Source organism: Trachurus japonicus, chromosome 9 (assembly GCF_045865225.1).
Source record: "Trachurus japonicus isolate A0001 chromosome 9, Traja_1.0".
Classification (NCBI taxonomy): Eukaryota; Metazoa; Chordata; class Actinopteri; order Carangiformes; family Carangidae; genus Trachurus; species Trachurus japonicus.
In genome coordinates, this window is record NC_140915.1 from 25053391 (window position 1) to 25065305 (window position 11915).

The following is an 11915-nucleotide window of genomic DNA, read 5'->3' on the forward strand; positions in this document are numbered from 1 at the left end:
TTTGTTTGATACAGAACACTGAACTGATTTGATTTGAACAGGTTTATCAACTTTATTTAAAATGTATATAACAGTTTAAAAAATCAAGATAGAAAATATATTCTTTGAACATTTGAAGAAATGATTTGTTCTTTACATACACAAATAACAAGCACTAAATTATGAACAACATGGCAAAATTTATGGCCTCATGAAGATGAATGTTTCCTTCCTTTAAGACTTAAAAAAAAAATTCTCACATGTCCATATGTACATCAAAAGAGTTATGGATTCATGAAATTGTTCATGTTCTCCTGCTCACAACAAAAACATGCTTCAGAGGTTATCATCTCTATAGCATGAAATTCTCTCTTGTATTATTTTCCCTGGCTGAGCAAGGCAGGGACGTTGCACCAAAGGAACAGATCCTCACTTGGTTTGAATGAAGACTGTGATCCATCTGTTCCACTGGAATCAGGTCAGAAAAGGGATCTCTCTCTCCACGGCCAGTATCGAGAGGAGGAACAATCGCATGACCAATAACTGTCAGGGTACACATACTGTATGTGAGAAGTGTTTTAAGACACAAAATGTGACTCTATCCTTTAAGGCTAACCTCTAGAAAAATATACATCTCTCAATTCTGTATTGACTTCAGTCTTGCATGTTGCTCATGTCCAGGCTGATCGAGGTCGGCTGTGAATCTGGAAGGGACAAATGTGATGCTGATTTTAATACTGATGGCATTAAAGAATGTTTGGGAAGATCAACATTCAGAGTTTTCAGTCTCCTGCAACTTTACTTTATCTCTTTACCTTCTGCTGGTAGCCTTTCTTTGCCATCCTTTGCATTTCAAGCCGCAGGTCCTCCTCTTGGACACGAAGAGCCTCCCTCTCCTCCTCCTCTTCCTGCTCTATTCTGCGTTGCTCCTCCCAATTCTCCTGGCGCTGCTGCTCCACCTAGAGTACACACACGCAACAAAAAAAAAGATTAGGCCTGTTGTATTATAACAAGCACATTGTCTGATGCTGTTTAACTGTCTGTTGAGGTTTCTCAAATGTACACCAGTAAGCTACTTAATAGTTTGCCAATAGTTTTGATGATGAAGACAAACATCTTATGCACCTGAGCGTTTAACTCCTGTATCCGTGCTGTCCTACGGCTCTCGTCCTGGTCTTTCTCCTGCCGTCTGATCTCACTCTCCAGCTCCAGCTCCTGGATCAGCTCCTCTCGTCTCTTCAGGGATTCCTCCTGAGCCTCACGGTTCTTCTGCATCTTCAGCTCCAGCTGCTGCTGTCTCCCCGCGAGTACCTTTCAAAGAACAGTGCAGGGAAGGTATTAATCTCTATTACTCTTTTATATATCATGTGTATAAGTGTCAAACATTTACCTCATGCATGAGCCGTTCTCTGGCTTTCCTCTCCCTCTCCCACTGTGCCTCTCGATTCTCCCACACACGCTGAGCTTCTTCTCTGAAATGGTTGGAAAAAAATTGGTTTAATTTTTTAGGACAAGCAGGAGTCCCTTCCTGCAGGGTCACAGGTTACTTGAACCGTGATTCTCACCTGTGTAGGATGTCAAACTCCGCCTCTCGGTCCTGCTCCAGCTGAAGCTGCTCCTCAATAACCTGTTTCATCCAGGCAGCATCAGCGATTGCCCTTTCCCTGCGGGCGCTCTCTATCCTCCTGTCCTCCTGCTCTCCTTCCAGCAAGGCTGCCAGGATCTTGCGGTCGGCCTCCTGGTGGGCACAGTGGAATTCAAGGAAGATGTCGAAACATAAAAGATGCATTAAATCTGGACTAATACAGTGGTATAGTTCTTACCAGTTCCTCCTGAACTTGCTGTGCTCTCCTCTTCAGCTGGGCTCGATACTGACGGATCAAGAAATGCCTGATGGAACAAAAATCCCATGAATCCATGTATAAAGTATCACCTCCCTTGTGATCAACTCTCTGCAGAAAGAGCTTCCCTTACCCCATCTCTGACTTCTTTTGCCTTTCCTCCACATTCCTCCTCTCCTCCTCTAGTTTCTCCAGCTCCCACTGCTGGAGGAGCAGAGCCTCTTGCTCCTTCTTCAGACAAGTGGCCTGAGAGAAGAAAAAAAATGCTTAAATCATCATCATATCATTTTTCACAGTAGAAACACTTTGTCCAGGATCTGTATACCTCCTTTTCCCTCAGCTTCAGTTCTTCCATCTGTTTGCGAAGTTCTTCTGCTCTCTCACGCTCCTCTTGTTGCCTTTTCTCCTTCGCTTGCTTCATCCTCTCCAGAGCCTCTTTCCGGGTCCTTTCATATTCATTTTCAAAGTGCCTCTTCTCCTCCTGCACTGCCACTTCTTGCTGCATGTTTGAACAGATGGGTCACTTACAGTAGGTGTCTTCACTTTCTCAATTATGTAACATGTTGAGGGGACTAACATCAGTAGATTTCAGATTTCATACTGTGCTCACAGATTAAATGGACACTCTTTGACTTGAAAATCGATATGTTAGTGGGCTCCAAGTGTTACTATTAAGCTGATGGTGGTTTGGTTAAAATTGAGTAGAAAACACCAACTCCAACAGGTAAAAAAAACTCCTCTCATTCTTAGATAGTTATTAAAACACTTGAATAAACAGTAATTGAACTGTTCTGTGTGAAGGCTGTGATGGATTTCCTACCTGTTTCTTCTCAGATAGCTGCTCCTGCCACTGGCCGACAACATGATCTTTATGTAATGCCGACTCAACCTGTGGAGAGATTCAAAGAGCTGATATCTGACATGGATGAGACAGGGATACTGATGAACCTGACCCGTAGCAGAGAGGATACCATAACATTTTATTCTTTTAAGACAACACGGCACTCAGGTTAGCAGGAAGTAATGGAATATCTGCAACACTAGTCCTATTCGTTTCCAGATCAAATGGACGTCTTGACAAAAAAAGTGTCTGTCTTCTCTACTTGCTGGGCTCTTCAGATATACAGGATGGGCAATGGATTACCTATCACTTCACCAGCAGCCAGACTTTGAGGTAAAAGTTTTGGCAAGGAGTCACTTTTGAATTAATAGTTAAATGGTCGTAGCTACCTCTCGCAACTTTGGATTGTTTTTCTTCCAGTGCTCCCTCAACAGCTCTTGTGCAAGCTAAGGATACAAAACAGAAACAACAGGGATTACACACTGTGCACTGCACTGAAAAGAAATATACAGTATGTGTCTGATTCACGGCAACTACCTTTCTCCTTCTTTCCTCTCTTGCTGTGCGAAGCTCTTCAGTTTTTTGCACTAACTGACTTGCCGATGTGCTCCTGTCAGGGACCACTCCCCTGAGCTCCGCCTCCAGCCGGTCTTGCTCCTCTTGCAGCATGGCCCTGAGCCGATTCCTGCGCTGCTCCAGGCTGGCCTTCTTTTCCTCTCTCAGTCTCTGTTCATGGTACGCTGACATACTGACAAAACAGTGAAAAAAACGTTTTGGTTGTCTTTCTCTTGCATTTATAAACCTATGCAGGACACTACAACACTAAGACACTTAGATTTGAGGGAAGATACACTGATATTCTGCACACTTAGAGTGTTATCAACAAGCAACTAAATATTGTAAAAGAGGCAGTGAAATATTTGCTCAATATTCTTATTCATCAGTGCACTATAAACTTTGTCTATACATCCAAATAGGGACTGGCTGTATTAGGAAGGCATGTTTATATAAAAAGGCAGAGAAACTGCTGTATATCTAAAAATATGTAATTTTGCACTGTGTATGTGTTTAAGGTGGATAAAAAATTGGCGTGATGAAAATATGAAATCAGCTGATGTTAACAAAGACCCTCAGGAACCTGACTAAGTTATGATTTAATGGGATAATAACTTTATGAATCACTGCCTCTTTTTAATCTATCTTTACCTTTGCAATACAGAGACTGTTTGTTTGGGATGATTACTTACAGAGTCATCAAAAGAAAGGGAGTGAAAGAGAAATGGTTATAACAAGGCCCTCTGCCAAATATATTATTTCTGAAAATGGATATGATGACAACAGAAACACATCACTAAAAACAAATGTCAAGCTACAACTGTTACTTTTTTGATTTGGCTGCTTCAGTGGAGGAGGAAATCTTCAGTCCCTTACTTCACTAATAAAACCACAGAAATACAATAAAATTATTCCGTTATAAGTCCAGCACTTAAAAGTGCAGTGAAGTACCTGATCCTCATATCCTGTCTTGTAGAATGTGTTGTTTTATGAAATGTGTTGAATCTGTGTTTTTCTTTTGTTTTTAGCTCAAAGGTTAACCGCCAGCTTAGGGGCTAGATAGAGATGGAGATAAGAAATTGTATATAAAGACAGTAGTTTGAGCTGAAGCAGAGAGATCTCACAATATGCATCAGAGATTTTCCCAGATTCGGTGGGGTTTTATGACACTGTCCTCCTTGTAATAAAGTATTTTTAAATACAAGTGAAGAGGTGTCAGAGGTGGTCACTTCTTTTCATCAACACATCAATATACAACAGCAGGAAAAACATATCCCTAGTGAGTTAAACTCTCATATATATTATACAATTACATTATTACTCTTGCATCAATGTAAAAGAAGGATGTTATATGGTGCTGATTATTTTCTTGATTAATTTATTTGTGTTTGAGAACAGAGAGAAACGCCTATATTGTTTTCTGTCAATTCACTAAACAAATAAATTAATTTGCACTTGTGTATGTGTGGATAGTTCCATTTATCTCTCTGTAATGCAGTCCAGTGTCTCAACTGTGTGTTTATAAGTCCAGTAACCCAACTGAGTAAAGGCACTAAGGTACTTTCCGCTGCTGACTTGCTCTATCTATCTGTCAGTTGTTGATGAAATCATGCTGTAACTGTGATGGATGAAGTCACCTCTGCTGGTAGGAGTGTCGGGAGCTCCACGCCGCCTGTTTCTGGCTGCGGACACTCTGCTCTCTGAAGTACCGAGCATGCAACTCCCACTGCTGCCGCAACCGAGCCTCCTGCTCCCGCTGCCGGGCCAGCTGTCCGGCCAGCCCCCGGGACCGGCTGGGCATATGGGCGGAGAGGGTCGGAAGAGCCATAGAGCTGTATCGTAATTAACACATAGCATAAGTAAACATGTCCTAAACTTGATTTGACTAATGTTGCTTGTTTTATTTTTAGTGTGTTACATGAACTTAACACAAACTTATCCAAACATAAGCTTTTGTGTGCGTGTGTGTGTGATTAACAAAGATCACTCGTTCACACAAAACTGCGTCCCGTTACTCTCTTGTCTCGGCTTTGTTGCATATTTGGATGTGTTTTATGCATAAAAGGTTTACAGAAAAAAGTCAAAACAATAAAAACAAAGGGCTGTTGGCTGCACTTCTCATCGCCAGGCAACAGTCAAGCACCTTAGTTAGGAGCATTTATGACTCGATAAACAACATAATACCAAAGTCCTTCTAGACCTCATATTAGAACGTCTCTGATAATACTCACCTCTTCGATGGCGAGGTGGGTTGCCTGTTTTAAATGTTCGTGAAATGTAGGCGATGCTTTCAATTTCCACACAGAAAACACACCTTTATGCCATGGATGTTTGCGTTACGCAGCCCAAAGCCCCCGTTTTCCTTAGTTACCGATACACTTCCTGGTTATACCCACGCTACGGGATGAGGTCAGGCCAAAATTGATGGAACGCGAAACGTATTTCCTTGAAACATGCGTAAGTCACTTTACTGTTCTTCCTCATTTTGCTGTTATTCCCAGTTTCTTAATGCTGTCTAGCTGATTTTTTTTTTTTTTTTTTACAATAAAGTAATATATAACGATACTATATGACCTAATTCTAGACCCCTATAATCAATCACCACCTACAAAGAACAAAAACAATAACACTTTTTTTTTTTAAATTTCTATTTAACAAAAGAAGTAGGCCTAATTCAACAACAAAAAATATATTGTTGAAATTATCAACTAACCCTCAGCAACCCTATAAAAAAATATGATATATAATGTTACTGATACTTTATTAAAGTGTTGTAATCCCTTACTTTCAATTACTTTTCAGCATCATTAATTTAGTCTGTTGCTGCCCTGTAGAAATTTCACAACCAGTGACCTTTCCAAGTTAATATTTAATGAAAACACAATGCTGAATTAGACCTCACACATATCACCTGGCACACATTGTCTGCAGATGCCAAAAGGGCATTCCTGCCAGGCAACAGAATAAACTTTTTGGCTTTATTATGCTGTCGGCTATGCCAGTCCTTTATGAAATCACAATTGAATTACTTTTTCTGATAAGTTTTATTTTTTCTCAGTAACTATGGCAAATTTAAATTAAGTAGGTCTACATTTACATTTTAATATTAATTATATAATTAAATAATTTAATAATAATTGAATCCTATAAATCCCGTTTGATTAGTGCAGCCCCTCAGCACTGTCTGTAACTCAGTGACAGCTCAGTAAAGTCAACAGGCCATCATCGATGATGTGCCTGCAGGCCACATTGTGAGATCTTCCTATTCCCCAAAACTCCATTAGTAGGCAGTAAAGGCGCATGATTAAACGGAGAGGAAGACCAGTCAGTGTCAGCTGATTGGAGCACCTCAGGTGCTGTTGTAGTCTTTCGTCTGGACTTCGAAGTGCCGTTTATCTGCCCGTTTACCTGAGGGGTGGCGATGACCCGGATCTATCAATAACAAGTCGATCACATGAGCCGACGGGCTGGATATTCCGCCGTCACCTGGGTTCAGAGTAGGTACTTGGGTGTGTGTGTGTTGTGCGCCACCCTGCCATCCCTCCCTCCCACACACGCACACACACACTTTCTGTTAGTGTCACAGTAAATCAGCAGTGGAGAGTTGACAACCTGTTGCTATCATTTCAGAGGGAAGAGTGTCCGCACTGAAGAGATGGCTCTGCTAATGGAGCACCAGTTCAGACAGCTGCCAGCTGACAGACAGGTGGAAACCAGACCGTTTCTGGAGGCTGTGTCATACCTTCCACCCTTCTTTGGTAAGTAAAGTTTCCACAGTGTGACAGAGCAGACACAGTGACATTACTGGACATGAAATTATTGTGGAAACAATTGTGAAAAACGTTTCCTCAGATGTCACTGGCTGCACAGAAATGCTGTTTCTTTATAGACTACATAAATGTATTATTTTTCAGCTTGTTATAATGACTGAGTTGTTACAGACTTATAGTGACAGCAAAGGCCAGATTGATGGCACTGACAAAGTCTTAATTAGTTTTAAGCATGTAGATTTATAGTACTGTATCAGTGGAGTGTAGTGGGCTGATAAATTGGTTGAAGAGCCATGAAAATACGAGGTTTTATTTAAAAGCAATCCACTGCAATGGGTGTTATTCCACTGATGTATTTGTTCAACCTTGACTAATAAGCACACGTCTTTTCATGAGGGAAATCTGTCGCAACACTTCTTTCAAACCTATAATGAAACGATCTTGCTCTTTCCAAATGATAATCTTTTTTTGGATCGTATTTCTCTCCATCAAGCTGTCGACAATCCTTTAGCATGCATAATTTAATCCACTGGCCTGGATTTTAAGTTGTGAAAATTGATTAGTATGGTGTTGAGTTCCCCTTGCCCATTCACTGGCGGCATGGTGCACCAGGGCATCTTTGTGTGACTTCATTCTGTATTAATATGCCAAAGGTCCTCTATTGAATTTGCCACGTGAAACCCTTGAGAGGAACCAAGTCTGATGTCGACATTAAACTCTTTCCTCCTTGTCACCATTGTTTTTCGTGACCTAGAAATTTCTTGGCCAACTTTCCAACAAGCCATTAAAGTCCTGCACACACATTATACAGTCACACAGGTATTTTAATTTATCTCTTCTCCTGGGCTTTACTGAGAACTCCATCACTTTGGTGCAGCACAAGTACTATTTTTATGATTAGGCTACTTAAAGTCTGTTGTTTAGCAGCTTGGTCAATCTCCCACCTTCCACCACTGTCTAACTTCACCCTGAGAACAGGTCTAATTACCCAGAATAATTAACAACTGTGTGGGTGCGCACGACTGTTCGTGAGCCAAGAGCTGAACAAATGATGCGGTTTGTTAATACACAATTATTCATTATTTCATTATTGTTAGAATACATTTTAGCTTTAGTAGAGTTGATTGCATGCAACCCCCAGAAACACTGCAACATTTTTTAACCTCTGTATAGTGTCGAAGATATAGAACAAAACCACAGAGGATGAGGATGTCTCTGAAACTAGATATACTGCCATCAGCGTTGTGGTGATACATCACATCAGCACAACGGATTTGGTCATGAGTAGTTTCCACTAACAGCTCAGGGGCTGAAAGCTGTCTGTTGTGTCAGTGGGTCAACCAGGAGCCGTGTGTGGTCCGGACTCGAGATGTCTATTTGTTCACAGTGCTGTCACCAAATACTCCACTAGCAACCTGATTAAAAGACACCCAATTATAATACTGCAGGTAATAGTGAGTTTAGTCTAATAAGGTATAGTGGCTTTATTGAGTATTTTAACTACTTAGGCCAAATGTTTACAATTATATGCAATTTACATTTGTTTTATAAAGCTTATACATTTGGCAAAACATTTGTTTAGAAAAATATTTAAGAGCATCATGTATACTGTAGATTTCATAGTTGATCCAGCACTTTACCTAAGCCACACATATCAAAAATTTATTGTAATGAATTAAAGACACCAGCTTTGTGACTGCCCTACTGCACTACTTGCCCTTGTAATGTAGCCTGTGTGTAATGTATTTGGGATTTTCTGGAGCTCTAGTGTTGACTAGAAGTTCAGTGTGAGTGAACACAGACACACGAAAGAGTAAATAAGGAAAGCTATACTCAAAAAATGAAAGTTTTTTGGTGGTGAATTATTAATGATATTTTTTTTTTTTAATGGTTGTAATTCTATAATAAAAATCAAAATGATAAACCCAACAGACATCCAACAAGAAGCCATATACACACACAAACTTGAACTCAAGTTTTGACAGTTACTTTGTTAGATCCTGAGATAGTTGATTTATTTTGGTCACAAACTCTAATATTCTCTAATATTAGTCTAAGAGTAGACAATAATAGTACTTTTTATTATTGTATTTATTTTATGTATTGTGTGTTCATTTTCATTCATTTCAGCCACACCCTGTGTTAATATTTCTCCTCAGACTGCCTTGGCTCTACTATTTTTGCACCAATTAAAGCTGACATATCCGGGAACATCATAGTAAGTTTAATTATTCTTTAATGCGACCTGAGTTAATTTGTCGCTCTGCTCGTGTATTTCTCATTAACTTCTACTGCTTAAAAAATGTATTGTTTTAACTACTAGAAAATCAAGGCAGTTTATGATACCAACCCATCACGGTTCAAGACGCTACAGCAGATTATGGAGGCAGAGAAGGAAATGCATGGAGCAGAATGGCCCAAAGTTGGAGCAACACTCGCTCTCTTGTGGCTGAAGAGGTTTGAGAAACTTCACATTTGTGTGTTTTGTGTTTTCTTCATTGTCATCAAGTTCTGTATCTATGACCACAGTGCACATCTTCTTTTTTTCAACAGGGGTCTACGATTTATCCAAGTCTTCCTCCAAAGTCTGGTAGACGGTGAGAAGGATGACCAGAACCCAAACCTCATTCGAGTCAACGTCACCAAAGCCTATGAAATAGCCCTGAAGAAGTACCATGGCTGGTTGGTGCAACAGCTGTTCAAAGTGAGTCACTTGACATTTATTTCATAAGAGATTTGTATCATCGAGAGCAAACAAGCTTGGTCTGTGTGACTTGTTTAAAAATGGATGTAGCGTTGTCCCAATGTGGTGTCTCTGTCTGCTTTCAGGCAGCACTCTTCGCTGCTCCATATAAGTCAGATTTCCTGAAGGCTCTCTCCAAGGGTCGGGACGTCAAGGAGGAGGAGTGCATGGAGAAAATCAGAAAATTCCTCATCAACTTTTCTGCCACAGTTGATGCTATCTATGAGCTGTACAACAAGATGAATGCTGACCTTGACTACAAAGTGTGACTGCTGGATGCTCCTCTGTGCCCTGCTTAGTTTAGAAGTCAACGACATTATGCAATCTACACTTGTGCAGTTTACAGTTGGACTTGGCTGCCCTCAGGTCATCTGACAGCTCACTTTGAGGGTGTATTTATAATACACATCAAATATTTGTGCACTTTTCGTCATCTGTTTGCCTGCTCTGGCTCTCTGTGTGTGCCTTTTTACTCACTGTTGTTTTTGATTCTGGGGAAAATTTTCCAAAACATCCACAGATTTGAACGCTGTATTTCTTAATCTGAAGAGTCAGGTCTCTCCATAGAAAACTATCCTGCATTTAAAATAAAGCCTGGTATTTGTGTAAATGATACTCACATAAATATCAGAGAGTTATACCAAGAATGAAAGAGCTACCAACTCAACAAATGTTTTTAAACCAGCAACAGGACTGTTACAAAAGCCTTAAGTGAACTTACTGACTTAATTAACAACCCGACATTGAACAAAAATATCATCTTTGCAATGAGAAAGAAAGAGGCTCCTTTTATTAGTAATCATATTAATAATCAGAAAACTACAACAAATCAAAATCACACGCATCCCACATATGCTGAACATTTTTGGATCAGAATTTTTACGTTTTTTATGTTTTACATCAAAGTCATCAAAATGGTACTTATAGTTTACACCAAACAATCACCAGTTTACCCTGTGTCAACATTTACAGTGTTTGATGTTGGATTCAATAGATAGATAATAATAATCTATCCGTAATCTATCCAAAAATGGATAGATCAGATAGGTGTTAGTATGTCCACTGTTGTAAATGGCTTTTATCATTGCACACCAGTTTGTGCCTTAAGCTGGAGATACTTAAGTTTTCTGCCTCTAATCATATGTTTTTATAGATGTCACCTTTTGTAAACCAAGGAGATCAATTAAAGGGATGATTCAGGGTTTGTTTTTTTAATGTGAGGTTGTGTGAGATAGTCATATACAGGTGGTATATAACCTGCAGCAGATTCTGAGCAGCACACTACCACTCGGGAGAGCGAAGCAGGAGCAGCAGTGGACTGGCAGAGTTACTGACATGTAGCTAGCCTAGAAGTGTCTAAAACATATTTTTGTGGTGGCCCCATGCGCAGCAACACACAGCTCTGTGAGTCTCCTAATTGGGATCAGAATCTACTGCAGGTAATGCACTGACTATAGACATCACACAACCCCACGTCAAAAGACCCGAACTCCCCCTTTACGAACAAAATGCTAATTATCTCTGGGGGTCTGGTCTGCCTCTATTATACCTCTTTGTTATGCAGGACTTTCATATCTTTCTATTTTTCTGAAGCAATGGTTCATCAAGTTTTCAGTCCACTCTGCTCTCAGGTTCTTACTTAAAACTAAATGTGGATTTTCTTTTAATACATTTGTCAAGGGAACATGAGGTTTTGCATTACAATTGTTTTGCCCTCTACATGCTTGTTTGAAAGGATTTTTTTTGTCAAATGTGGCATTTACGGACAAAAAGCTGGGGTACAGGTTATGTTAATGACCTCTGGTTAGTCTGTGCTCCTCTGAGTGCATGCTCTGAACTGTTTGTCTGATGTCTCCTGTGGGTGAAATTATGCTGTTGACAGAGAAAATAACAAATCTTGTATTTTCAGCTCATGTAAACCACCATTTGCAATAAAAATGACTGCACTCTGCAACAATTCAAATCATGTGCTCTATTCCTTCTGTTCTTCCTCTTGTTTATCTCTACAGTTTTCCAACACAGAGCAGAAAAGGAAATCTACAGTGGTGAAGGTGAATAACTCCAGTTCATTAGCCTACTGGACTTGTTACATGAACGCACACTAAACCTGTCAATCTGTAAAATAAACTAGGCTACTTAATACTTAATAATAGCTACTGTTGAAATTATCTATTATATATTATACA

At 39.9% G+C, this 11915-nt stretch overlaps 2 protein-coding genes across 3 annotated transcripts; one reads left to right on the top strand and one right to left on the bottom strand.

Moving 5' to 3' along the window:
- Positions 1 to 27: 27 nt before the first annotated feature.
- On the bottom strand, positions 28 to 5599 carry tchp (trichoplein, keratin filament binding). Its single transcript, XM_085786873.1, has 13 exons — positions 5448 to 5599; positions 4854 to 5048; positions 3199 to 3409; positions 3051 to 3107; positions 2641 to 2709; positions 2146 to 2319; positions 1954 to 2066; positions 1803 to 1869; positions 1545 to 1717; positions 1370 to 1451; positions 1105 to 1290; positions 795 to 938; positions 28 to 683 (listed from the first exon to the last, which is right to left on the bottom strand). Exons 2-13 carry the CDS (start codon positions 5042 to 5044, stop codon positions 651 to 653), a joined length of 1500 nt encoding a protein of 499 aa, XP_085642999.1. The 5' UTR covers positions 5045 to 5048; positions 5448 to 5599; the 3' UTR covers positions 28 to 650.
- Positions 5600 to 6555: 956 nt separating this feature from the next.
- On the top strand, positions 6556 to 11007 carry gltpa (glycolipid transfer protein a). Of its 2 annotated transcripts, none has more exons than XM_085788177.1 (6): positions 6556 to 6713; positions 6847 to 6974; positions 9146 to 9204; positions 9310 to 9443; positions 9540 to 9690; positions 9816 to 11007. In XM_085788177.1, exons 2-6 carry the CDS (start codon positions 6872 to 6874, stop codon positions 9996 to 9998), a joined length of 630 nt encoding a protein of 209 aa, XP_085644303.1. In that variant the 5' UTR covers positions 6556 to 6713; positions 6847 to 6871; the 3' UTR covers positions 9999 to 11007. The 2 variants fall into 2 exon arrangements, with proteins under 2 accessions (XP_085644303.1, XP_085644302.1); XM_085788176.1 differs by having other exon boundaries at positions 6604 to 6717; positions 6849 to 6974.
- Positions 11008 to 11915: the final 908 nt, after the last annotated feature.

Coding starts and splice junctions, on each gene's coding strand:
- tchp (XM_085786873.1), bottom strand. CDS start 5,044: ATGGCTCTTCCGACCCTCTCCGCCCATATGCCCAGCCGGTCCCGGGGG. Junction 3,108..3,198: donor GAGAGGAAAGAAGGAGAAAG/GTAGTTGCCGTG, acceptor TTGTATCCTTAG/CTTGCACAAGAGCTGTTGAG. Junction 939..1,104: donor TACAGGAGTTAAACGCTCAG/GTGCATAAGATG, acceptor TGTGTACTCTAG/GTGGAGCAGCAGCGCCAGGA.
- gltpa (XM_085788177.1), top strand. CDS start 6,872: ATGGCTCTGCTAATGGAGCACCAGTTCAGACAGCTGCCAGCTGACAGA. Junction 6,975..9,145: donor ATACCTTCCACCCTTCTTTG/GTAAGTAAAGTT, acceptor ATTTCTCCTCAG/ACTGCCTTGGCTCTACTATT. Junction 9,444..9,539: donor GCTCTCTTGTGGCTGAAGAG/GTTTGAGAAACT, acceptor TTTTTTCAACAG/GGGTCTACGATTTATCCAAG.